Source organism: Netta rufina (genome assembly GCF_964035555.1).
Source record: "Netta rufina genome assembly, chromosome: 16".
NCBI lineage: Eukaryota > Metazoa > Chordata > Aves > Anseriformes > Anatidae > Netta > Netta rufina.
Window position 1 is genome coordinate 15,347,196 of NC_140140.1, and position 27,363 is coordinate 15,374,558.

At 48.3% G+C, this 27,363-nt stretch overlaps 2 protein-coding genes across 2 annotated transcripts in view; both read right to left on the reverse strand.

Moving 5' to 3' along the window:
* Positions 1-2,766: 2,766 nt before the first annotated feature.
* Positions 2,767-8,605, reverse strand: TNFRSF6B (TNF receptor superfamily member 6b). Its single transcript, XM_084296859.1, has 4 exons — positions 8,467-8,605; positions 7,609-7,987; positions 5,329-5,526; positions 2,767-3,512 (listed from the first exon to the last, which is right to left on the reverse strand). Exons 1-4 carry the CDS (start codon positions 8,506-8,508, stop codon positions 3,232-3,234), a joined length of 900 nt encoding a protein of 299 aa, XP_084152985.1. The 5' UTR covers positions 8,509-8,605; the 3' UTR covers positions 2,767-3,231.
* Positions 8,606-15,233: 6,628 nt separating this feature from the next.
* RTEL1 (regulator of telomere elongation helicase 1) overlaps positions 15,234-27,363 on the reverse strand; it is a gene marked incomplete at its 5' end in the record, with an annotated part of 44,783 nt that continues 32,653 nt past the window's right edge. Inside the window, 8 exons of the mRNA XM_084296489.1 lie at positions 15,234-15,620; positions 19,361-19,464; positions 19,999-20,187; positions 20,715-20,891; positions 21,834-22,076; positions 23,977-24,093; positions 24,570-24,707; positions 26,977-27,187. Of these exons, the coding sequence (XP_084152615.1) occupies positions 15,549-15,620; positions 19,361-19,464; positions 19,999-20,187; positions 20,715-20,891; positions 21,834-22,076; positions 23,977-24,093; positions 24,570-24,707; positions 26,977-27,187 (1,251 nt within the window). The 3' untranslated portion in view covers positions 15,234-15,548. The remainder of the gene's footprint in view (positions 15,621-19,360; positions 19,465-19,998; positions 20,188-20,714; positions 20,892-21,833; positions 22,077-23,976; positions 24,094-24,569; positions 24,708-26,976; positions 27,188-27,363) is intronic.

Genomic DNA, 27,363 nt, shown 5'->3' on the forward strand with positions numbered 1-27,363 from the left:
GTCTGTTTTGACAAGCAGGATTACGAGCCTGCCCCACTCGCATTCCAGCTGCACACCTCCAGAATTCCCCCCGGGTTTCCGCTAGCACTCCCGGCCTCCCTCCCCAACGATGTCAGGATGGAGGCCAGCAGCGTGTGACCTCACTAGAAAAACTTCCACCGACTCCTTCAGCTAACATTAATCATTCACCCAGCCCCGTTCCAACCCCCCTGAGCGCCAGGCCAGCACACGCAGGGTGCTCCTCTTGCGTTGGAGCCGAGACGTGTTTGAGCCGCTCCTGCGGCGAGCAAGTAGGTTCCTGCAGCGGGGCTGCGGGCTCTGGGCCCGTGAGTCAGCGCCTCACCTGCCTGCGGCGGGACCACGAGCCTCAGCACCATCCCACGGGACGTGTTTTGTGTTTTTTGATTGTTTTTTTTTTTTTTTTTTTCCTGTTTGAACAGTATCGGGTGATAGGGAAGCCCTGCTCGGAGAACGGCACAGCCTCGGGGCTTTTATGGAGTGCTCACGGTGTTTGGGGAAATTGTCTTCTGTGTGCTAAATATCTGAGTCATCCCTGGGGGAGAGCTATGGCCACACTTAAATGTTACCATGTACTCATCCTTGGCCACAGCTTATGAGGAAAACAGTCATTTAAATTACCAGGAAGAAGAGCGCGCCCGCTGCCGACGGTTCCTCTTCTCTCTCTGGGCTTTGGAAACTTCAGTGAAAACCGGAGGGGGGTTTTATCCTCTGCGTTATTTCACCTTTGTGAGTAATTACATGTATGGTTAGGTCCTCACGGGGTCCGTGCCTGGTGGTGGGCAGCAGGAAACTGGTGTTACCCGGGCGTGCGGGGAGTGCCACCCGCTGTGGCACCACAAAACTCGTGCAAGATTTTGCAACAAAGCAGATTTCCTGGAAACCGGCCCACATACACGTGCTGGTGTGTTTGGGCACTGTAGTAAAGGTCAGGATTTACCAGAAAAATCCCACGCCATCACGTTATCTGCGAGCCCACACGAGGGGACACTTCATCACGCAGCAGTTCTGACTAAATCAGCATGGGGCTCAGCGGGGAGGGCTCGCGCTTCCCATAAACAGCCTGGAAGCTGTCCCGGTGCCCCCACACACGCTGCCTGCCTGGAAAATGTGCAAAGGGATGCTGCGGCCTCCCCATGCTGGGCTGGCACAGCACCAGCCAGGTCAGGGCACCCCAATGGGGCAAGATCAACAACATCGGGGTGTTGGGAAAGTGGCTGGGAAGAGCCAGAACCAGGCACCACGCTCCTGAGCTGCCGAGTGCTGCAGGGCATCCCCTGCCTCTTCCAGCCCCTGGAGTGGGGCAGTGGGAATGGCAGCAGCTCACCGTCCTCAGGCTGCAGCCGTGGAGCAGCAGGGAACGTGGTTTGGGGCCTCAGGGGCCATGGGGATGAGCGGGACGGCTCTCCTCGTGCACCTACACACGGGATTTTTGCAAGATTCCTGAGGTCTTGCAGCCCCCTGGGTGACAGCACGGCTACGAAAGCAGCTTCTGCATTTGCTCTATTGGAAAGGACAAAGGGTTTGTGCAGACAGAATAGTCCTGGTGTCCAAAAGAAAAAAAACAACAAAAACCAGACAACTCAGAAAAAAAAAAGCCCAACTCTGTGCCAGCAGAAGGCCTGGGGCTGGACATGGCCGGGGCCAAGCAGCTCGGCCTTCAAGCTGCTGGCGCCTGCTCCGAACTGGCCTCGCACGGAGCCACGTCACGGCTGCGAGAAGCAGGAGCCCGGGGCCTGAGCTGGCTGCCCTCTGTGTGGCCGTGCAGCTGATAACCATTACCAGCTCGTTATCCCTCAGACGTCAAACACACCTTTCAGGAGGCCGGGGTGGTGAGGCCAGCGCAGGGAGGCCATTCCCTGCCACCTCTGGGTGCACTGACATGCCGCAAAACCTCCATGTCCCCACACAGGGAGCCCTGGGTGCCACCATGGCCTCCTTGCCTCTGCCCAGTGCCTCGACCACATGCCTGCTGCCATGGGCTTGGCAGGAGTCACACTTGGTGTCTGCACAGAAGAGCTGCAGCTGTGGGCAGCAGCAGGGAGGCCAAAATCCCCTCCCTATCCCTTCGGGCAACCTTCCCCTCGTGTGGGAAGCGTGGGGGCAGTCCCACCCAGCACGTGTTTCAGGGCGCTTTGAACAGCTATGGGCCGGGGGCGAATTTTCTGCTTTTGAACCACAAACTATTCCTGGCAAGCGCTCAGCTGCAAAAGAGCCATAAAAAAAGCCAAACTTCTCGGAGGCGGAAGATGAAGGCTCTGTGTCATCGCTGTCACAGGGTGGGTCACCCTGACAGGGTCACCCTTGCTGACTTCCCTAAGCGACACCGCAAGGCTGAAGGAAGAGCCCCGCGGTCAGCAGGCACGCATGGGCCATCGTGGGGACAGACCTGGCTGTGTGGTGACACGGCCATGGTGACCTGAGAGGTGTGCTGGGTCCGGACCCCGCTGGAGGTGCAAATCCTATTGTGGATGGCCCCGTTCTGTGTGCAGGGTCACTGCGTTTGCACTGCTGCTTTGCACCCATGGGTGTTTTATGCACACAGCTGCTCTTAGGGCAACACCACGCTGCGTGCAGTGGCTTTTTGTGTACACGGTCACTTTTTGTGAGAGGCTGGTGGTGTGTGACCAGGGGGTGAGGCACGGGCAGAGCCTGGGCAGGGGAAAGGCACCACCTCTCCCCTCCAACCAAGGCCAGGAAAGGACTCCAGTGACAGAGAATCATGTAATAAAATAACTTCTTTGGTTTGTTTCTTTAGAAAACATCTCACATACAGTATAAAACCAGGTAGTTCAGAAATAAATTCAAAGCCAGCTGTACCACAGACTTGAGGTGTCTCTTCCACCCCCTGCGCCTCAAGCAGCCGACTGCTTTCTCAGAGCGTGACGAAAGCAAGTGAGTCCTCTGTGGGAAATACTGTTAAATAATTACATCACAAAACCAAAACCACACACTTTAAAGCTAAGCCAGAGAGTAGCCTGAAACAGAGGACCAGGCTCCTCCTCCAGAAAAATGACTCTGGTGGCGTTTGTCTTCGGATGAGCTGGGACCCCCCAGCTCAGCTCGCCCCTTGCTCAGCTCTGTGCTGCATTTCAAGTTAGTTTTTGGAAAGAGTAATAAATTAACGAAGCCACAGTAAAACAACAACAACAAAAAGGGAGAAATTAAAAACAAAACAAAAACAAAAACCACCCTCAGAGTTCAGTCTGTGTTCTAATTAGAGGAGAGGAAGCGCTTCCGCACCTCCCTCTCTATTGCGTGCAGCTTGGTGGCCCGCAGCGCCTCGAGCAGCTCCTTGGTGACCGCGGGGTTCCCCTCCTTGAGGTGGGTGAGGAAGGCCCTGAATTTCTCCTGGATGAGCGCCTTTTTCTCTGACACCTCCTTCTTAAGCGAGCCGTCCAGGATGTGCTGCAGGCGCTTCAGCTTCTTCGGGGAAATGTTCTGGTACGCCACGAAGTCGATCATGGCTTGCTCGCAGTCCTCGTCTCCTGGAGCTGGGGGGTGAAAAACACCTGGAGGTTAGGGGGAAGGTGGCTGTGGGGCACCAGGAGAGCTGGCAGCAGAGTCCCAGCATGGCTGGGGTGGGAAGGGATCCCTGGGTGCTTCTGGTCCCACCCCTGCCCAAGTGAGGCCACCCAGAGCAGGGCACCCAGCATCACATCCAGGTTGAAGATCTCCAAGGAGGGAGACTCCACAACTTCTCTGGGCAGCCTGTGTGGGGGCTCTGTCACCAGGTCGAAGCAAGGGACAAGCCGGCAGTGCCTCCAAGCCTCTCCACGGGTGGCTGTCCTGACCTGGGCACAGCTCTGCAGCCCAGAGCCCGGCCAAGGGACCTGCTCCTGGCCCCCTTCCCAACCCCAGGAGGCTGCTCCAGAAAATGCAGACACCCAGAGCCACTGCACAGGGAGAAGACCCAGTTCTGCACCAGTGCAAACTGGGCATGGCGTCACTGGTTGCATTTCATTATTCCAGCAACTGCCTTGCAGCAGACACACACAAGTGCTCGCACGCCTTCCCCGCCGGGTGAACTCACCCGGGGAATGGGACCTGGAGGCACCACCCTGCTCCCATTGCTCAGGGCTCTCCTCACCCTATAAATAGCTCCAAGCCTGCTCCAGACGTGGGTGCTGTTGCTCAAGGCAAGGCAGTGCACATGCTGCTCAAGCAGCTCTCCACCTGGCTGCCCCCCTCCCTCATTCCCTCGCTCAGTGCTCGCGCCGACGGTGGAGATTTCCCCCGGCTTGCTCCAGTGCAAGCCCAGGTGCTTGCGAGGGTGGCCAGGCGAAAACTGTGCCAGCTGCGGGGAGGGAGAGAGCTGGAAGAGGGGAGCTCCTCTCCCACGCCGCCTTGGCACAGCAGGAGCAGCTCTTGTACCATGGGAAAGGCTCGCCGGCACCCGCCTCAACCTCTTCTCCCTGTACATCAGCTGGGTGTTTGGGATGGGTGGGTGGGAATGGCATCCTGCCACCCCCACCCACAGTTCCAGACCCCCGAGATAGCTTGCATGTGAAAAATCACTTAGATGAGGGTGCTCGCTCCCTGTACCCATGGGGTGTGTGTTATGGAGCAGCCCCCGGGAGCCAGCCCATCGCTCTCTCCCCCTCCTCTGCTATAACTGAAGGCTCCTGCCCCATCAGCAGCCTCCTCTGAGGCTCAGCACCACATCGTGGGATCACCGTGACCCAGCCCGCACGTGCCTCTCCTCTTTCATGCAACAGGCCAAAATCCAAGCCACGCTGCGGCTCTGCGGAGCCTTGTACTCTTGCTCCATTCGACACACACGTGACAAGGGTCAGGCTGCAGTTACAGCTTCCTGGAAACAGCCCGAAAAACTGGCAGGAGGGCAGGGAGGTGACAGCAGCTCCACTGGCGCACCCTGTGTCCCGTGCCTGCTAACACAGCTGCCAGCAGCCGCCGCCAGGCAAATGACCGCCGCCGCTGCCCACGCGCTGCCATCCCTGGGTAGTGAAGTCACTGTCAGAGCCCAGAGGGTTTCGCTGCCAACCCTTTGTTCCCGAGGAAGAGGAGCCTGCACGTGCGCCGGCTGAGCCGTGGCTGTTGCCTAAGCCCCACGCTCCGTCCTCACCTGAACCTGACCCGCGGCTCACCCCGGCCGGGAGGGAGGACGGGTTGTGTTTCGCGCCCTGTACTTGAATCACAGATCACTCTGTACTTTTACAGAAGGTACTTGGCCTCACTTTGCATCTATGTGGTAAAAGAAGCCAGGAATTTCGCTCCCACCCTGTTCCTGGCATCTCCCCCTCCACCCACGGAGAACCGCTGCCAGCTCGGCCGGCCCCTGGCGCTCACCTGGCCCCTGGGTGCTGTTGCTCCTCCCGTGCGCCCTGCAGGAGGTGCAGAGGGTGTCGTGGTACTCGTTTCCCTGCACGTTGATCACCTTCCCCTGCTGAGCGCAGTCCTGGTGCGGCTGGCACGGCTCGGTGCTGGAGCTGGAGGAGAAGAAGCCGCGGGGGCACCTGCGGCACTGGGTGTCCTCAAAGGGGGTACCTGCGGGGGGACACGGGGACATCAGGAGGCGCCCCCAGACCATGCATTGCGGCACGAGGTGGAGCAAGAAAGAAGCACCTAAAGGCGTGCAGCCAGCTGTGGGGCAAAGAGCAATTAATGCTTGTCCCAACCATCCCCTGGCGGCGATGCCAAAGGGTTTGGCAGGTGCCGGGAGGAGACGATGTCCTGTCCGCTGCTGGAAGGGGCTGCTGGCCTCGTGGGCCACCGCCGCCAGCTGGGGCAGCCGGGAGCTGGCTGCCAAAGCAGCCCTTTGATTCACTGCGGGCTGGGAGGCCGCTGGCCAAGTGAAAGTAAAAGTTGCTGAGAGCTCGAAGGCTCTGCTTGGTTTTGCAGTGCTGCAGTTTCCCAGCAAGGGCTCGGGGCCAGAGCCAGCGCCGCATCCCAAGGGCAGCAGCGTGCTCGTGGGATTGCGCCCAGGCTGCCCTCGTGCTGCTGGAGGGAACGGCCCGAATGGGGGCAACATCAGTCCCCGTTTGCACCTCCAACCATACAGCTAGTTAAGAGCAAGGCTTCTACCATGTCCCAACCACTGCTCTGGCTGGGAGAGATGTCCCAGGCAGCTGAGGTGATCCCAGCACGATTTGCAAATGGGAAATCCAAGAGAAGCAATGTCCCCAGAAGAACCCTGCCTGGACCACAGAAATCATCCAGCCCGAAGGCCAGCAAAGTCTGCCCACAGTTCTGGAGCCACTGCTCTGAAGTTGCAGGGTCCACGCTGATGTCCCCCTGCCCTGGTGTCCCCGGGCAGACAGGAGCACTCACAGCCCCAGCACTCGGCCTCCCTACACTAGATGCTCTGCCCTTCCTGCAGAGCCATAATTCCCCCCAGAGGAGGCCATTTGCAAACAAATTAATAGTAAATCATTAAACATATTGCTTCTCCTCAAATGTCCCAGCCTGCTCACACGAGTCCTCAGACCCACAACCAGCCCTCCAGCCTAATCCGATGCATGAGGCAAAGGATTTTCCAGTGTTGTTTGGAGACCTAGGTCATCTCTGCTGAGTCACCACATTTTGTAATGCTGACGTCCTACAGAGAAAACTGAACCACAGAACTCAACCTTAATCACTGTCAGAAGACAACAGGTATTCCTCATCTAGCAGCCGAGCCCGCAGCCCTCCTGTGTCACACATGGAAGGACTCCAAAAGCCTCAGCTTCAAAGCATGAAGTAAGGCTCCTGCTTTTGCTGATCTTATTATGCTCGTTTGTGGTTTCCAGAGACCAGACACTGGTGACTCAGGGGAGAGTGAGAGGAAAACATATGCCTGCACGTAAATTGTATTTTTAGAAGGCATATACACAAGCAGATGAAGGCAACCAAGGGACCAGACAAACAATGGAAAAATAACTCCCCTAAAACACCATGACTCACACCTTGTCAGGGGATAGAATTGGAGATTTGCAAATCTCCCCTAGAAAGGATTGCAGTAAGACTCATGTAAGTGTCCTGGAACCTTTCCCATTGATCTATTTTGTGTTTTAAATGGAGCCCATCCAAATTACTCAATTAAAACCACAAAGCCCAGCTCCAGAACTGCATATGTCCACCAGCCCTGCCATTATATCATAAACAGCCCTTTTTAGTCCAGGTAATTAGCATTTCCAACTCCTCCGCTGCCCGCCAGCACGGGCCAAACAATGACAAACCAGCAGCAGCCACCGAAAGCTTTCCACCTGCTCGGAGCCCATGCGCCCGGGCAAGCTGCTGCGAGAGGAACCATGAATCACTTCCCAGAGCTGTCTGGGTCTGCCTGCGGCAGCAGGTGAAGCCAACAGCTTGGGATCACCACGTCCCTCCTAAATATGCTGCTGGGGTGTGCAGAGGAAGCAAGGGAAAGCAGAATAAAGCCAAGCAAATCTCTCCCCAGAGCTGGCCACGAGCAGTTTCCTGCACCTGCAAGGACAGCGCTGCGCTGCTAAGCAAAAAGGGAGTGAAGCAAACTTCATGGAATCACTGGCTGCTGGTTTTCTCCTTGTTTTTTATCTCCAGCAGTGATCTGGGTATGCAATAGGAGCCCTGCAAGCACGCACACGGCTGCAGTCATGCGAGGATACATACCTGGCTTCACGACGCCGGAGCCCGGAGGGCACTCGGAGTGCCTGATGCAGAACTCCATCTCCGAATAGTAGCCCTCCTGGCACTGGCACACTCTGTTGTGGGTGGCATTGCACTGCTGCACCTCCACCTGCTTCTCCTCGCAGATGACGTTGCAGTAGCGGCACTTCTCCAGGTAGTTCCAGTACTGGGTGTAGTGCAGCTCCGGGCAGGGCTCGCACTCCGTCTGCCTGTCCCTGGTGCAGTGCCGTGCCACGAAGGTCCCCGGCGGGCACTGCTGGCAGGTGAGCCTCTCGTTCGTCTCGGCGTCCTTCCACTGGTAGGTGGGTTGCAAGCCGGAGCTCAGCTCAGCCAGGAGAAGGAGGAGAGGGGCAAACACCCACTGCAACACAGCGAGGAGCTCTTGGCCTCTGCCCTTCCTCTGGCAGAGGCAGAAGCCACGAAGGCGCCCGCTGCGTCCCCACCGCTGTGAGCACCACCTTAGCAGGGGCTTGCTCTCCCACCTGCTTCTCTCCCCAGCCCCCAAGGAAAGCAGCAGAGGGACCCGGAGCCCCCCCACCATGCAGCCAGGGAGCTGAGCATCCTCCCCAGACACCTCCCAGCCCTCACCAGCCCCTTGCTGCCTCCCAGTACCACCAGCACCCGCAGCCCTCTCTCCTCCTCCTCTTCCCTCCAGGAGGCTCCCAGCTGCACGGGGCAAGGTCCAGGCTTTCCTCGGCAAGTCGGGAAGCAGCAGGGAGCTCCTCAAACCCCCGCGTGCCCGGAGCCTTCCCCCAAACCCAGCTTTGAGGGAAGGGGGGGGGACCCGGAGCCCCGTTCTCCCCCCCGTCCCTTCCCAAATCCCCCCCGGGGGCACCTTACCCGGAGCGGCCGCATCAGCCTCGGCGGGTGGGGGGCCAGCATAGCACCGGGGGCTTCCGAGCACCGCGACGAGAAACGGGGCCGTCAGAAAGGGGGGGGGGGGGGATGGGGAAATCTCCAGCGGTGGGCACGGGGGACAAGCGGCTGCCCGGGGGCTCCTCGGCTCTGCGGCACCGGCCCCGCCGCCCGCCTTTAAAGAGAGAAGAGGCTCGGCTGCGGGCTGCGGGCTGCCGGGACGCCCCCCCACCCCCCCTCCCGGTCCCCCTCCTCCCGGTCCTCCCCCGGCTGCGGGGGGGGGGGTGGGGGGGGGGGACCCGGCACCGCCCCGGTCCCATCTCCACCGCCCCCGGTGCCGGTGCCGGCCCCATCCTTACCGCCCCGCCCGGCTCCGCTCCGGCTGCGGGCAGCCCCTTATCGCCGCCCCAACGGGGAAGACCCCTCTTGCTCAACGGGAACGGCTGCACGGCCCCCCCCCCCCCCCACCCTGCTGGGATCCCGGTACCGGCACCGGCACCGGCACCTGCCTGCCCCCGGTCCCGGTCCGTCCGACGGCTCTGCGGGTCCCAGCAGCGTCCCCCTTCCCCCCCCCAGGAGCCCCCAGCCCTATTTACCTGCCCGAGCGAGGAAGCAGGTGGGGTTTGCTCAGCTGCAAAGCTCTCGGCGATAAGCGCAAGGCTTTGTTCTGGGTTTGCCGGGGGAACGGCAGGGAATTCCCCCGGGGACGCTGTGTTCCCGAGATGTAAATGTGGGAACGAATTCCCCCCCCCCCCCACCCCTTCCAGCTCCGCGGTTGCCGTCCCCACCGGGCTCCGGGTCCCCACCGGGCTCAGGGTCCCCACCGGGCTCCGGGTCCCCACCGGTCTCTGGGTCCCCTCCGGGCTGAGCCCGCTGCCAGCCCCTCTCCGAGCCCTCACTTGCCTGCAGCGGGCTCACGGCTCGGGCTTTCCCCTCTCGGAGCTCTGCGGATGACAACCCAGCTCCCGCTGCGATGCTAAAAGCCGAGCTCTTGCAGGATTGCAGCCCCTAGCAGGGGAGCAGGTCAGCATCCCGGTGTCTCAGGGATGGCACATCGCCCTCAATTCCCCGACCCCAAGGATTTGGTGGCGGCTGAGCGCAGCCTTAGCAGTGCACAGCTTAGCAGAGCTACACTGGAGTGCTTTTGGTGTTGCCTGCTGGGCGCTGCTGCTGCTGAAAAACATCAGAAGCGGTGGACTTTATCCTCCTGCCCTGCCTGGGAGGCGAGAGAGCACCACCACAAGTGCTCCGGGTGCTGACACCATGGAGCAGAAGCTCCCGGTCCCTCCACTGCTTGAATCCCCTCAAATTGACAAGCACAGGGGGAAGCAAAGCGTGGCCTTGGCCTTCTCGGTGCTGTGCACCAAGGGTGCCCCTCGTTGTGCCCCCACAAAGCACAGCGAGCTCTGTCCTGGAAGCCTGCCTTCCCCTTTCCCCTCAGACACCTTCTCTCCTACCAGGAAAGGCTGCGAAGGGGAAGGGCAAAGCTGCCAGTGATGGCAGACAGCTACTTCAGAAAAAGGTGAGCTTTTCCCCTCGTTTTTAAACTTTCCACCCAATTCAAACACACAAAGCACATCCTAAGGCACAGAGACTCACTGGGGAAGTCTGACATTTCCGTGTTGTGCCCCTTGTAGTGGCACAGTTGCCCCCTAACCTCCTCCCCTGCCCACCCCTCAGGACTCCAGCTCTCAGTTGGGACCCCCGTGGCCTCCCCGCGGATGCTGCGGGACCCCCCCAGGACCCTCATCATGCAGCCCCCCTGTCCTTCAGCCCACTGTGGGCTCAGCAGCTTTAACAATCCCTGGGTGTCTCCGAGAGGGGCCCAACACCACCCGTACCACCTCTGTGACAGTGACACAGAGGTGGTACGGGGAGGGCAGCGAGCCACCAGCTGCCTCGCTCAAAAGCGTGCACGCAGTGTCCTAAAACACCGAGCAGTCTGCGAGCACGGTTGCTTAACGCCCAACCATCTCCATGGGGAGACAACGAAGGGGCTAAAACATCCTCCCGGCGGCCGTTTTCTGTGGAATTCCTGTTTATAGACTCGCTGCTCCCAGGTCAGGGCTGATGTCTGTGGAGAGGCCTGGAGCCTTCTCTGCAGCGCTCGGTACCACGCCTGCCCCACGCTGGGGCTCTGAACCCATTTCCCACCATTGTCTCAGCTGCTGTGAGGAATTCCACTCAGGAATAGGGCTTGTTTACAGAAGCAGCCCAACGCTCTCAAAATAGGCTTCTCCAACATCTGTCACAATCTGTATTTTTCTCAAGCACCTCCCGTTTCCATAGATATCCTCTGCGGTGTCACATAGCCAGAGCCACTCAGCATTTCTGAGCATCAAAGCCCAGATATTCCACAGAATCGCAGAAAAAAAAAAAAAATAGCTCAGAAAGTTTTGTACTCCGCCTTGTGCCAGGAGGGCCAACGCCACTGCCAAGGGTTACAGCTTTAGAGCCGCGTTACCCAAATGACACCTACAGGTCTGAAATGCAATCCTACAGAGGAGCATCTGCTACTTCTGCAAGTGCTGGGCTCCTTCTGTCCCTGCCTGGACACGTTTACACACAGACACGTCCAGGAGGTGCACTAAGGAGTCGCTTGTGCTGCATCTAACCCAGGTGTACGTGGTTTGAGGGGAGCTAATCTAGCTAATATCATATAAGCCCCATAACGCCCTCTTCCCCCACCAGTAGCCCAAAGAAGGAGGCAGAATTTGACCCTCAGAGACTCTCCAAGCAGGTGTTTGGCAAGAGCCAAAACTGCATCACGTACGCTGCCCCCAAAAAGCAAACGTGGAGTTACTAAAGCACACCGGGGCGTTAAGGGGTCACGGTGTGGAAGTCGGAGGACGTTGGGGTTTTGCTCCTCAGGAGCCAGCAGCCCAATGTGTTTTCAACTCATTACAGAGATTTCACCACATTTGAGCATTCACCTTCTGTAACCCCAAAACTGATGTTTTGGGATAGAGGCAAGAGCTGTCCCCGACCTAGCTCTCAGCTCCTGCACTCCTCTCCTGGGTGCTGAAGCCGCTCGGGTTTTGCTCCTAATGCAGCAAAAGATCAAACCTACAAGGGCTAACCCACAATCTACGAAACAAACCAAAACAAACTAGTTTATGATTACCTGGGAAGAGAAGCAAACTCCAACATTCAGAAGGAATCTAAAGCTCCTTCCAGCAGGATCAGCTTCTACCCAGCCCGGCTGCAGAAAAAGCCGCGGCCGAGCTTCCAGCCTAACTCCAGCGAGAGTCAGAGGGCTCAACATTTAGGGCAGGAAGCGCCGTTCGGTGAGAGCACCACGTGCCGTGGGCTGTGCTCGTGTGCAGTCTGCCCAGAACAGTGATGTGCCTGTCAGGGAACATGCTACAGCTGGGTTTAATTTTACTGCGGGTTTATCTCAGGCACGTGTAGTGCCCCAAAGGAATCCCAGCGATTTCTAACGCCGTTTGAAATAGTCTCCGAGCTACGGGCTATGGGGGCTCTGCTTCATTAGTGTGTAGCATCTCAGCAGTTCCGTGTGTCAATTAATTTCAGATTTCACTAGTTTGGCTCAAGCACGGGGTCCCACAGTACAGGTTAGCCAGCAGGAGAAGCGAGACCTCCATCTGAGCACAGCCTGGTATTTCAAAGTGCAGCAGCACTTCCCTCGCGTTTCCTTTTCTGGTGGCCAGAAAGCTGAGCTCAATTTTCCTGCCATGGATTTCGTCTGGTTCCTTGGCTTGCCATCTGCCCTCTTGCTGACACATCTGGACTTTTCCAAGAAGCTGCAACAGAAAACGGATCACTTGGGCTTTTGCAAACTTATGAGCTGGTTGAAATGATGAAGAGTCACACCGCAGCGCTTGTAGAGGGATTACTCAAAATAGTTTGAATGGCTTTGTTTCTTGTGCTGCCTCCCTCGGCATGCTGCCCAGATTAGAAAAAGGCCACGTTAACACCCTGTGCCACGCTGCTGGTGATGAAGCAGAGTGATAAGCTGCTCCCAGCTGTTACTGGGACGTGAGCGAGTCGCTGGAGGTGGCAGGTCTGGGGTGGCACGCTATGGGAGTCCCCGTGTGCCATGTGCTGGATGCAGCACGCCTGCAAACAGAAAATAATCTGCTTCTCGCCATACCACGAGGCAGCACCACCATTTCTTTCTGTTTGGAATTTAATAATGGCAAAAATGTGCCAGATGGATTTTCTTAGAGAGGGGAATACCATGGCCAGGGGGCAGAAATGGCTTCTCCAGGCAATCTCTTCTTGCCAGGGGGACAAGAGTTTGGTGAAACAAGGACCTCCAGCTGCTCGTTCTCTGTCCCTTCTTTTGCTTGACCAAGGAACCTCTGAGAAGGGCTCTGTGGGATCGCTGCCCAAGCAGCGGAAAGCTCAGCTCTGCTCAGCCCTGCCTTCCTGACCCGAGGAAATATTTTATAAAATACAGCATCATGCTCTCATGGGCTTGGCTTCATCCGTGTGTCGTTTCACACGTTTGAGAGCTGCAGGACGTGCAGAAGCATTGGTTTTTGTAACTGCTCTTGCAAAATTGGGTTTCTTGCTAATATTCAGAGAAAAGCCTGGAAAGCAAGGAAATGCCTCACTCTCTATAAGTAGCCACTTACCAAAGCAAGAATACAGTTAATCTCTTTCCTAATGAGCTGGTTGTTTTGTTTCTGTTCTGAATTCTTTCAGCTTGATTTAGGAAAAAGTGTGTGTGAGGCGGGGGGTTTCAGTGACACACCACTAAAATTGAGGACAGCTATATAGTCATAGCACTGCAAGGCAGGGGCAATAAAGAGATAAATATCTACTTCCTTCATGATGTGTAACTCTTATGTCACTTGCTTCCCAAAACCCAAAAGGAGTGCCCAGCATAGGTTTTCCTTTCCACGAACAGTCAGTGTTTTGCATCAGTTCCTCTCACCATATATTAATGCGGATATTTTAGTAACCAGTCCTGTTTTCACTTTCTGGACATTATCAAATAAGGTACTAGCTCTGTCTCTTCTCGTAAATTCAACTTGTTTCAAGATGACAAGGGACTGCTCCCTGACCCTTGCAGCACATCCTGACAGCTGGTTCCTGGAGACCCTGCTCTACAAGGGGCCAGGGGAAGCAGGGATCTCGGGGGAGGAAGCAGCACTAAGCACGTGTAGGAGGACCACGCTGGGGTCATGGAAGATTCAAACAGACACAACTGTTAAGTTCTGCTGTTAAAACATTAAATAGCGAGCAGATAAACTGCAGATGAGGATAAGCCCATGAGGGAGGGCTGCTCTCACGTCATTGTTACACGCGTTACATTCCTCTGTCCTGCCTGCAAGAAGGCAGCAGCACAAAACCAGACTTGAGAAGCTGGTGCAATGCAATTCCCACGACACAAGAAAGCAGCTGAGATTCATAGCTCTGGTCGCCACTGAACACTTGCATGCCTCTCCTGTGCTGTGGTTTCCCTCCAGTGGCATAAGCAGTAAGTTGCAGTTCTCCCAGAGGTGGTTTTTGGAGAGTAGACAAAGCACTGAGCTTTCTTATTTAATAATTTTGTACTGGTTGCAGCTCCCAGCCTTCACTCACCTCCTAGTCCACTGCTTGCCCAGGCCTAGAGCACATACATGCACTGAGACAGGAATACAAAAAGAAGTTGCTGGGACCTGCTCAGAAGCAGCTAAGGGGGTTGCAAAGCTGCTGAGAGCAAAACATTAGCATTGACCCAGTCTGCTTTTCCTGAGTCGTTTGTTTAAAAACAAAAAAAAAAAAAAAAAAAAAAAAACCAACAACAACAAAAAAAAAAACCAAAAAAAAAAACCACACTCCTGTAATACAATAGTTATTGCTATACTTGTTTAAAAACTGAGTCCTTTTAAAGGACAAGAGATTAGCATTACTGCCTTCTTGACACCGTATCTCCAAATCTTTTTCGGTTCATTTTTACCAAATTATATATAAGCACAGAAATCCTGCAGGTTGATATTTGCTGTAATTTTTCCCACTTGCATTTGGAATCTTTGAAGTTTTTGTTAAAATATGGCTCACCTTTCAGTTTTAAGATATCAACTATTTATGTTAATTTTCCAAAATTCCATTGGTATGAAATCTGCCTACAGGCTGAGGAAAACTTACTTACAGGGGCACTGAGACTCTGCTGCCATTGTTCTTCTATGTGGTAAAACAAATTTTAAAAAAAAAAGAAACAAAAACAACCAAGACATGAAAATGGTTTTATTTATAGTTTAATTAAAAGAAGCTACTGATACATTATTTAAAAAAAGTTAACTACTTATTCCCACTACTCACAGAGAGTGGAAGTATCAAGGATTTTTTTTCTCATCCAACTTAATTTATTTTGATTAAAACCAGGTAGTTAATTTTTCTTCTTGGAAGGTAAAGGTCAAATAACACAGGCCTGACACGAGTATCAGTACTAAGCATAAAACAAAACCTCCGTAGAAGCATATTTCCAAAAAATTCCAGCACTATGGAAGGAAGTCGGGCTTTGGGATGCACCGCGGGCACAGGGGAGCATCTCTGTTGACTATCCAACCACTGGAATTTGTTTTAAAACAAAATCTTCCTTTCTGTATTTTCTGCTATTGGGAGACAGCAGCTGCTGATGAACACCAACAGAATGTGATTCACTTCTTCTAGGAATGCCACTGTGGTAAGTCTGGGTAGTCTGGCCTCTGGCCTGGTAATGTAGCCAGCTCAATTCCACTGTAGTACTCTTGTAGGCTTTTTCCAGGAATTGGTATTACCTGAAGGGGCCAACTGATGACAGCCTCCTCCAAGACATTAAATTTAGTCTAAGAGAAGACACAATAGAATTTACAGGCTAAAATACATTATTTACCATCTTAGTTCCAGCAGAGGACGATACTGCTTTTGTCTTCTGCCAGTGGTAAGAGAGATGGAGAACTTTCAGACTTGATCAGATTGTAGGAAATATTACACATCTTGGTGCGCAGCCTGTAATCCAGACTCCAGGATCAAACATATTTAAAAGAACCTTCATCCAGCTTGCTTTCGGCTTCAGACTCAGAGCCCGGTCATTTATTCCTGCTGAGCAGTACTTGCCGTTTCTGCTGGTGAGATTATAACCAGAAGAAAGCTTGGGTTAATCGCTTCTTCTTCACATCACTCAGGCATTGCGGGCACCTCTTAATCTATGAAAGTAAATGAACAAAATGCCTAGATTATATATTAACTTTCTGTCAAGTTTGCAATTGCCCAATATGAGATACAAGCTATGATAGTCATTTGATAGTCCTTAAGATACTGTATCTGCTATTTTTAGATGCAGTATTACCACTCAGCCACTTATTTGATTGCTAGTCATAAATGGAGGAAAACAAAAAAGCTGCTCAGTGAAGTAGCAACAAATTTTAGAGCAGTTGTCCCAGATTAATTACAGCTGCAACATACCTGGAAAACTAAGATACAGGAATAAGGAAACACAGAACCTGCAAGAGCTGTTGTGAAGTACTTGTTACCAGTAAACCCTGTAAGATCGTGCACGAGTTCCTTGAACTCCTGCTTCCTCTGGCACAGATGAGAAGGAAATGGGCATACTAGGATATCAGTGACACATGGGTTCAAGATTTTTGCAGACGTAAGAAATACATTTATTTCTTCATCCCACCACACATCTTTCTCATTGAACAGCAAGAGACTGGGTATGTGGCCAACCATTTCTTCACCCAGGTTTCAGTTTCTTTCTATACTAATCTTAAAATTGAAAATGCCTGGCCTTTAGCCATTTGGCCCATGAATAAACAACGTGTTTAAACATCGAAACACAGCAGTAGGCCTCTGCACAGAAATCTAAAACCAAATGAAGCGTGTACTAGCACACTCCACGTGATGCTTTCCCTAACACATTGACAATTACCTACCTCGCACCAGCACTAACCTCTAATGCCTCTCCAGCTGCAGTGACTTCTGTCTGCTCCTCCAAAAGTTTTGGATATATTCCAAAACTTATTCACTGCACTAAGCTGTTTCAATACCATAAATTAGAAAAACAATTTGCAAAACCCAAGTCACTGCATTTTGAATGACAGTCTGTTAGTCACTTCCTCGCTAAGGCACTGAAGTGAATTTGAACTGAAGAAATATAGTGAGTAACTTGTCTAAGATGAGTTTGTAAATCCAGCCCAGTCAGTGTCGACAAGCCTCTGACACCATCGGATGAGAGCTCAGACTACAGACACAACCTGTCACAGAACCCCGCCACTGCCATGAATGAAGTTAATTGTCTGTACAATGAACCAATGTGTGGAAAGAAATGATGATGGAAGTATTACGAGAAGGTTTCTCTGTGTTTGGTTTCAGGTAAACATGGACCAATTTTCCCGTTTGCAACCCTGTGTTCTCCACTGAGCCATTTTTCCCTTTCTTCTACACAACTGGTAGAGAATACACTTTTGCCTGATTGCGAGGAGAAATGTTTATCTGCATTGGTCCTAAGGTAATACCCAAGGATATTTGGCTTTTCAGTAACCAAACTGCACTTGACTCAAGTGCACTTCAGAAACAAGCTACTGTATACTGGTATATACCACTAAATTATCACTAGAATTATATTTCATGAGTAAGATGAGAAAAAGTGACAAGACCATATAGTTTAATGATTTATACAACAAAGACGCTAGAATGTCACTCATGCTGAGCCGTGAGCGGTGCTTGAACTTTAGAACAAAAGGCCTCAGTTGGTGAAAAGATGCTTCTTACACCCCCCCCCACAGAACAGGTTGTTGTTCAGAGCAAGAAAAACCTTATCAGAAATGCAGATTTTGATTTATGTCGTCTACAGAGGAGGCAGGTGGATCCAACTATTGGTGTATTTAGAGACACAAAAGTTCCCAAGGTGCACTCACGAAGGATGGGATATCCACGGTGAGTTTTCTTGAGAACTGGAAGAACACTGTGTTTGTCCCTTTTAAACAAGCGGAGCATTAAATTGAACAAGAAGAGGTTCAAAATGACAGTGAAGAAAGGTTCTTCACGTAACATCTCACTAAGCTGTGGAAGTGTCTGCCATAGGATATGGATGATAGATGTTCATTTGTCTTAAAAAGTTATTGGACACAGCAATGGAAATCCATCAGAAGCTTCTTAATATACAGAAGCTACCTTTGGTTCAGGGAACTCTTGTGCTGCAAATAGTTTCAGGGCTGAGAGATTAATCGCAAGAATCATCAGCCACGCCATGGTTCTTATGTCCTCTCCTAGCCATCCTTTTTTTGGCTGCCATCACAGACAGGATGGTGGGCTGGATGTACCTTTAATCTGACTCAGTATGTCTGTTGTTATACCCTTATGATTTGCTCTAAACTGTCTCTTCCTTCTCATCTTTACAAATCCCAAGACTCTGTCACTCCAAAGGGCTGTGGTAAGCTACCACAAGGCAAAACTCTGATTCATCTTGCTAAGCAAGACACATATTCTTGTCCCGCCACTATCTGGTACAAATGTGGGAAGAAGTTTCACATTAAATAGTGAGACTGTTCAGGTAAATTGCAAATGTGGTAGTTGTAATGAATGACCCATGGGGAATGACTCATTTCCCCAAACAGTTTTGTACTGAGTACCTGAAATACAGTCTAATCCAGCAGGTCAGACCGTTTTAATCCCCAGCCTAAGAGGTAATCACAAAAGGGGCAATTAAAAAAAATGAGGCTGAGCAAGTCCTGTGATTTATCTATGAGCTAAGATGAGCATTACTTTGGGGATTAAGGAGAAAGCCAAACCTCAGAATCACCAACTTTCTCAAGACGAAAACCATAGTACAGCAGTACAATTGCTTAATATAAAACAGCTCTAGTTCTGTGATTTCTTAAGCTGACAAAATCACAATCACAAGTTACATCTTACTGGCAAAAGGAGTGAGTTCTTCCCCAGGTGTTTACAAGATAGATTTTTATGGGCTGAGACAGCACAGCAACCTCTCTTCTTATTTCTAAGAATGTCTAAGAATGGGATTATAAATGCTTACCTAACCTACAAACTCCCCAGGGATCTCATTCAGCTTCTCTGCCAGCTTAAGTCTTGAGCAGCAGAGATTATAAATGCATGCTAGTAAAATCCTTGGCACGACTCTTGCTACAATTGGAATCTTTTCTGAAGCACAGTATGTTGTTCATGAAGCAGCAGCTGCTGATAGTCTTTCTCAGAAAACTGCCATTAGAACATCAATATACAGTTAGCAAAACCTAGAGAAAGAAAGAGGGGCCAATACTAGAAGTACTGTGAGCTGTAGAAGTGCCATTAATTGTGAGAATGGCAGACAGAATTTAGGAATTAAAGTAAACTCATTTCAAAGATTAAATGCCCTCAGGATGCAGAACTGAGACAACAAACAAAGACCTTCTACTCGAATCAAGAAAGAATATGCGAATGCTTCTGAGACCCAAGACAGCGTGGCAGCCCTATTATATTTGGCAGAAAAGGAACAATTAAACTAAAGGATAACACAGGAGATACTTAAGCACGAATTTGCATCATCTCATGGTAGCGTCTTATAGGAGGTTTTTAGATTGCAAAAATTTATGAAACTAAGCAATATAATACAATAATGTCAAAAAAAAAAGTTGACTCCCCAGCCTGTTGCCTGCATAACTCTGGAGGGGAAAACATTTGAACGTAGCTCAGGAGGAGCTACCAAAACCACAGGAGCTGTCAAAACCACAGCATAAGGACAAGGTTTGCCTCCACTCACACTGCAGAACATGGAAAAGGAAGATGACAGAGGAAATGCTCAAGTGCTAAGACTTCCATCAGGATTTGGGTGTCCTCTCTGTAAACAGAGGACTTCTGTTTCCACAGCTGTCCACACAGTTCTCTTGAAAAGCACAAGATTCCCTAGCAGTTTCGGGAAAAAAGTGAAACCAATAAACAAGATAACCTTTAAGAACTGCTCCCAACATGTTTTGCAGCGAGTGAAGGCACAGAATGGACATTTAAAAGGCACGTCATCCTCAGATTTGCAGGCAGAGCACTGGTATCTTCCTAGAGCACAGAGAAAGAGAGAGAAAGAGAGAGAGAAAAAGAGAGGGGAGAAATGACTAAATTTCAGTTAGCACCTGTGAAATTCTCATGCACGTGTGCTTCCAGTGTGGTCCAGAAGCCAACGACCATGAGTTTTATGAAGAGGTTCCTGTATGTTAATAACGCAATACATGGCCCTGTTGCATTATTTCTTTCATATGACCTCATTCAATCTCTCAGTGCTTCAGAACCCCATTTAGAAACTGAGGTTACATCCTTGCTTTACAAGGAAGTTGTTGAGAAAAATCTCCAAGTTCTCGGGAAACTATTACATCATTGTGATAAAGACAGCGAAGTACTTTGATATAGGAGATGCAAGTAGCAGAAAGTACAAGTTCTTCTAGGTAAACCATACAAAACATTATTGCACCTGTGCAAATATAGGCATGAAACAGTCCTCATTTAACGGAACATCAGCATAATTCTCAGTCCTATAACTTACCCTAATTCCTGAGAATTAGGGAGCTGTATCTAGGTAATCTCATCTATACTTACCACACTCTGGTTCCATCTCTAGGGGAAAGAGAGGTACAACTCCAGAGCACGTGGGTGCTCTCACATTACTGGTTTCTTTTGAACCTTCTTCAGTCTTTGGCAATTCAAGTTTATCTTCCTGGTTAAAGCAGAAGGAGGCAATCTCTCTCTGAGTTTTCTCTGGCACCTCACTCTTCGGAACAGCTGCATCTGATCATAAAACAATGGCATACAATACAGGGTAACGCAGAACACAACATACAGACTCTACAAAACGCAATTAGCAGTAAGTTCAGTAAGTTCTCATTGTAGAAAAACAACTGTTTTTTTCTTGGCTAAACTGATCAGCAACAGAAGTTTCTGGTATTACACAACATTACTGAATAAGTCTCTTTACGCTGAAATAGTTCTGTGGTAAATTATTCCTAGACACAGTAGATCCTGATCCACTCTTCCCACTTTAGGTGCAGAAGTTCTACCTTCTGTCATTAGCCATTTCACAGCTTAAAGAAGATGGCACAATAATTGATTTTCTTCTTTCCTCGTGCCCCCCCATCTCTTATTGCCTTCTATCTTATAGGTTTTTTTTAAACGTAATTTGGACATGGCCTATTGCTTTGATCTTCCTTTAGATACCTACTGTGAGAAGGCCCTAGCCCACGGCTAAGGCTTTTGGACTCTACCCATCAAAGTAACTAAATAAGAATCTAAACTTCAGAGAAATGTTCATGCCCTACCTTGTACATGGCTGTTTTCTGCCTTAGTGCACCACTTTTCCAAACTCGGAGGGCTGCTTTCACCTTGCACTGTGTGTTGCAATTGCTTCTCTTTCCCACCACAGACCATTCCAGTCAAATCTTTACACATCTGTTTGAACTGCTCTTTGTGATGAGGGCGCACAAACATGTAAAACCCTGTCCAAAAGAAAATACAGTTAACATAAATGCCTGACCATGGAAGACTTGTTGTTTTGGAGGCAATTCTTTGGAAGCTGAACAATATCACCTTTGCTCCTCAGAGTATCTTCAGGTTTGTGAAAAACTTCATCTTTTTGATTTATTTATTTTTTTTAATAATTACAGGATTTTCCTTGCCAGTAGACAGGTGGGCATTTGGTATTGAAAACAATTTCAACTGACCCAGAAATTTTTCCATTCTCTACAGCTAACCATAAACAACTGATAAGTCCTTCAGCTGACAACTGATCTAGCAAAAATCAAGCATACGTAATATCCGAAAAACCTTTCTCAAAAAGGAAACTTTTCATTACTCTTTGGTTGACAAGGATTCACAACCCACGTATAAAAATTCTAAAAAAATCCCAATTACAATTTACTGCTAAGCACACAGTTCCACCATAAAGCCCTCTCTAGTCAAAACATCTGTTCAGTAAGGACTCTGACTCTCTGTTTGTAAGAATACTCAGGGGGAGATTATGACTCACAGTGCCACACAGTTCATTTCCCTCTTTCTCTTCACTATGTCAGGAGTGATCTGATTAGTTGACACAACAGAAAAACGTGGTTTTCTAAAAATTTTGAGAGATTAAGACAACAATATCCCACTGACCCTGAAGAGATACTTCGCACAAATAAATAAAGCTCTATCAGTGTTTCCCAGAATATGCTGTGTGCATTATTTCCCACAGAGCAGTTCACAGCAGAGGCAGGGGAGAAGGTGAAACTGAGGTGTTACATAGCACAGTAAGAGAGGCCCCAATCAAAGCAATCAAGGCCAGCATATAGCCTATTATTTGCAAACTAGCTATGAACAGTGAAAGATTATTGCTCACAGGAGCTCATAGCACCTATGTGTTATTTTCAACTAAATAATTATGGCTTTAAAATAACCCTTACTTCGTAGGAGATGAAAGTCTTCTGGCCTCTCAGTGGTGAGGGCTGCTATCACTGGTATCATAGCATCATAGTCGTCTGTCTTCTTGTAAGTTAACAGCGCTTCATAGAAATGGCTGAAAGTGCTTTTGTCCAAACTCTTTTTCACATCATTGAGATAGGTAGTCCTAAGGACCTGGAGTTGATCTTTCGTAGAGCCTGAAGCTTTCTCAGGATCTTTACTTGGAGCTTGACCAGCATTATCCCCTGAGAAACAAAGAAGACAAGATGAGTAGGGCTTGGGGGAGGAACAGAGGCAAACAGGTGAGCCTTTATTTCTCTCGTATCAATTTCTCTTTTCCTGAATTACTCCAGAGGGGAGTTCTAGAGGGGTTTCCTGAATTACTCCAATGTAGTGAAGTCAACACTGCTTGCATAGTCAAATGCCCCCCCTTCCAACCTGAACTTAGGCAGAGCCAAGACCTGCTCCTGGCAACAGCAACTGGGCAAATTAATTCTTGGGAACCCTTTTGGTGTATCTGGGAGTTTCTGGATCTTTGAGATGGAGAAATATGCCAGATAGTCACTTTGGATGAGAAAAAAAACACAGAGGATGCTGTTCTTGGAGGTCAGCAACAAACCATGTTTTGTGCTACACTTCAAAGGAGTAGAAGCATTTTCAACAGATGGCCTGGCACAAGGGCAAGTAAATTTGACAGCAGCCTTAAGGAATAGATTTCTCACCTCCTATTACTAAAAGGAGAAAAGATGTCCTTTCCTCCCTCCCCCCCAGCAGGAAAGCATAATGTCAAAATAGAATAACCAATCCAAAATTATAGTAAAAGAGATAGCACACGAGCAATGTAGGAGTACAAGAGAAGACATGTGCAGCTAAGAACACCCTGCTAAACTCCAAGTTGACTTCTGTTCCAAGTGTCGGTCCTTGGATTCTGATATGTCTTAGTTTTGAAAAAGTTCTGTTTCACATATATGCATATATGTAAAGGCACGTACATGCCTTACATACAAAGGCATGTACATATGGATAAAATGTATTATAAGAAACTGATTTAAATTAACCAATCACATCGTCTGGTATTTAAATATTTGTTCTTCTCAACAGATCATGAACTTTTTAAAGATGGACTTAGTTACGTTTCTGGAAAGGGGAAAATCACGGGCGTGAATTTTATAGTCTGTAGCTTCTCATAGTAGCATAACCCACTTAAGGAGTGAATCATAGAAATAGGACATACATTTATTACTGTTATTTTTTCAATTACACAAATTTCTGGGAAAAATCAATCTCACAGACCTCAGGGAAAAAAAAGCACAAAGGCCCTATTTCATGCAAGTGTTCTTAAAATTCAAAAGCAAAACAAGGAAATAAATCAGAAGAAACAACATGGCTTCATACATGAAAAGCTTTTAAAGCCTGCCAGGAAACACTGTTGTTTTTTTTTATTTACTTATTTATTCTAAAAAGAAAGGATTAGGCTTTGATTATTCTTCATTCTTTAAAGAAAGACATCTAAGCTGTCCAGCTATCCTACTCATTTCCTTATGAGAAATACAAAAAATTCCCAGCTGTTCTTAGGAAGATCTATAATCAAATGAGAACTGAGCCTTTGACTTCAAAGGTAAATACTGGACAGTACAAGATTAGAGGGATACATGCAGAGATTATGTGCAACTGTGAGAATATATTTGCTAATCTCCACTTCTGTAGAAAAAAGATTGTCCATATGAGGAGTGTACACATTACTGATAACAAAGCAGGAACTGTTTCTTTCTTCATACCTGGATTCACATTGACCTCAGCTAAAATTACATTCCTTAAATGACTCTCATTCACAAACTCTGGACAAACAGGAAACCCCCAGCAGCCTCATGCTCAAAGCGCCCTTTCCCTCACTGAGATATGCCAGGTCAGTCTCTCATGCAAGTTTCTGGTTTTAGTTGGTTTCTTTCATGTTCACCTTATGAGCTTTTGTGTTTGTTTTGCACAATCCTTGCTGAAAGCTCTCAATTACCATAATTTCTATCTGCAGACTAAGAGCCACTATGCTTTGTGAACACAGGAAACACTGGTTCCCAACAGAATTTACAATATAAAACACAAAAACACGATACCAAGGTAGTGCATGTTATTTAACATGAAGTGTACCTGCACTAGTCAGTCCTGTTGCCAAGTGAAATCCTCCCTGGTTCAAGTGGAGTCCAGGGTTCAGCTGCGTGTATGAGTCCTTTGAGAATGTTGTTTTCTGCTGACTCTTTTTTCCTTCTGTTAAATCAAGCCAGTCCGTTAACAGTGAATTTAGGGAAGAATGAAAATAGAACAATGTATTTCAAAGTACATTGCTTTGTGCTGAAAACACTAGGGGATGTTGACACATTTCTTTGCTAAGAGGGGACGAGCCAACACCCTGCTTTTTTAGCACCTTAATGTTTCAGGATTTCAAAAATTTCACAAAGTTTTGAAACCCGCAGACTAGATTCAAGATCTAAACAGATCTGTCAAAAGCCCTTTTGAAATAAGATGGCATTGTTACTAACTATGCAGTAACTAAAGCTCAGGCATCTGTATATGCTCACGGGAAGGTGGGTGAGAGGATCATGCAGAGCAGACTGAGCTCAAATTTTGATTCATCAAAATTGCTTTCCATCCTTGCATATCTATGTAGTAGATGCATCTTGCTCTGTGGTTGGACATGTCCCATCAAAGGATACAACTGCACAACACTGAATCAAGCTCCTCACCTATTTTCTTTGCCAGTCTCTCTCTCTCTTCCTGCAGGAGGCTGTGTTCAGGTTTGTAGCCACAGCCCACTCCAGTCAGACTGCAACATGCTTCATCAAACTGTTTTTTATGTTGAGGTCGAACAAACTGGTAAAATTCTTCCATTAGAGAGAGGAAGAGGAAAAAAAAAGGAAATAAATCTACAACAGGTAACAAATGCTACAAAAATTTATGACAGTAGGACTCCTGGGTTAGGTACCAAGAAAATAAAGTGTAGCCAAATAACAAATCAGCACAGTTAAAAAGCACGTAGAGGTCAATTATAGTGCAATCATCCAAAGAAGCAGTAGGTAATTAATTTTTCCAATGTAAAACGGAAGTAGGTTACTTTTCAGTGAAACCGGTAATTGCTGGAAAATGTCGTAAATTACCTCATAAGCTGTGGGGTCAAAGTGTCTGCTAGGCAGGTAGCAAAAAACAGCTGACATACGTCACCTTGCTCCACTGTAAAACACTTACTAGCCAAAAGCCTAAACCTCACTGCAAGTCAAATGAACTTTAGATTTCACGTGCCTAAAGCTTTTGAAAGCTTGACTAGTAAGACAGGCAAATTGGGAAACAGACCGTGGCCACTGTTAGTACTAAGAGCTTGTATTTAGCTTTTCATTTCTTAACCTTAAAAGTTAGCCTTAAATAATTTACAAGATGAGTAACTATTTTATTTTTTTAAAGATGAACAAAGTCACAGAAAAACCTGTCCATTTGCTTCTATGCACAGCAAACAACCAATGGTACTTTCAGATCTCTTCTCACTGTCCTCTCCTGTTTCCTTGCTAATTACAAGATGAGTAAATAATTTACACTCAAATCTTACTGTGCTGTTATAAGGAAATTTTCTGTAAAGTAGAAGCAAGAGAGCCGGAATCAGATGTTTTATTTTAAAATATTTTTTAAAAACAAAACAAAAAAAAGTCCCTACCATTCAAAACAAAACCACAGAAACAAATGAATGAGGGAAAATTTAGGAAAGTTTTGTCAGACTCATTAAGCAAGAGGATGTACAGAAAACCCATTATTCCTTTTGACTTTCACAGAGCTGCCTCCATTTCTTTCTGCATTTCCACAGATCGAAATTATTTCTAATGTACTAGCAGAAGAATTCAAATAAGCCAGATAGCTAAATTATCCTGAACATAGCAGAATGACAGATTTCATCACTTATTTTAGGACATAAACAACACTCAAAGGTGGTCCTCAGTAAATACGCTAATCTTGTATGGGTTGCTAAGACATTGCAGGTCACTAGAGTAAAGTCTTCTTCAGAGTTTCACTTTCCTATTGCAATATATGCACTATTCTCATGAAGCATCATCTACTGAAAAAGAAGCATTAATGGGGTAATTGACTTTCAGTCAATAAAAGCATTGAGTTTCCAGCTTCACTCCATAACAACTTTCCATCTCGTTTTCTCAAAACCTGAACAGCCATGCTCCAGTACTCTCCTCTATTCAAAAGCTGATCATTCTCAATTTGATAAAATTGAGAGGGAAAGGAAAATTCACAGAGGAAACACTCTGTTAAACTAGAATAAATGTTGGTGGAAGTCTAGTTCCTGTCAATTCAGTCATCATGGAATAGCTTGGGTTGGAAGGGACCTTAAATATCACCTAATTCCAACCCCCTGCCAAGGACAAGGACACCTCCCACTTGATCTGGTAGCTCAAAGCCCCACCTAACCTAGCCTTGAACACTTCCAGAGAAGGGGCATCCACATCTGGGCAACTTGTTCCAGTACCTCAATGCCCTTGGAGTAAAGAATTTCATCCGTATATCTAATCTAAACCTACCACCTCTTAGTTTAAAGCCATTACTCCTTGTCCTATAACTACAGTCCCTGATAAAGAGGGTGATAAATTAGGTATTGGAAGGCCAGACATTAGAAGCCAGGAAAATACTAGGTAAACCTGTAAACTATCCGTGCTTGTCCAGATCACTTATACTCATCATTATTTAATAGAAGACTTCTCTAGATATCCTGACTACTTAATTACAGCTTTAACACTGAACCCTTCTGAATGTGTACAGCCAACTCCTGACAACCTTCAAGACAAAACTTCATCTTACCTCCTTCCCTTCCAAATCACAGGGATTAAACTATTCTTCTTTTAGGCAAAGTTCAAAAATAGCATAAGCTTCCATTGAATATATATTTTTTATTTCAAGCCTCTCAGTATGCAAACTAGAGTCATAATAATTAGATTGAGAGTGTATTTTGTGTTTGTTCTGAGAATATAAAGTGATGAATGCTAATGGTTATTGCCCTAATTGACGTGTACTTCAAAAGTAAAATGGTTACTCATGAAATGCACAAGTCTATTTGGAAGACAAAGGTCATGTCATATAAACTTACTAGGGAACTTGTCATACCTCGTAACAAGATGTGTTTTTTTTCATCCTCAATAAAAAGGGAAGTCATTTGAGACAACATAGCATTGAAGTCATCTGTCTTCTTGTAGTGCTGAAGAGCCTTAGAGAAGAGATCATAGCTTTGTTGGCTTAGGGTCTGCTTCACTGTTGCAATGTACGATGTAGCTCTGGCTTTCTTTGGCTCAGTTGGGTCTGCTATCTTACCAGCTTCCTGCAAAGATGGGAAGATTTTTCAGTAGACATGATGACAAGAGAAACTACTCTCACATGAATTCAGACAGAAGCAACAAATTTACATTCCACAAGATTCTTTAAACATTTGATAATTTAGGGAGGCAGAAGACATCTTAAACATGAAGTAATAACTGTGTGCCTTGGACTACACAT

Bases quoted from the DNA above. Each gene is read 5' to 3' on its own strand.
- TNFRSF6B (XM_084296859.1), bottom strand. From the start codon at position 8,508: ATGCTGGCCCCCCACCCGCCGAGGCTGATGCGGCCGCTCCGG. The intron at 7,988-8,466 runs GTAAGGTGCCCC...GCTGTGTTGCAG, and splicing joins GGCTGATGCGGCCGCTCCGG to TGGGTGTTTGCCCCTCTCCT. The intron at 3,513-5,328 runs GTGAGCGCCAGG...TTCACCCCCCAG, and splicing joins CAACAGCACCCAGGGGCCAG to CTCCAGGAGACGAGGACTGC.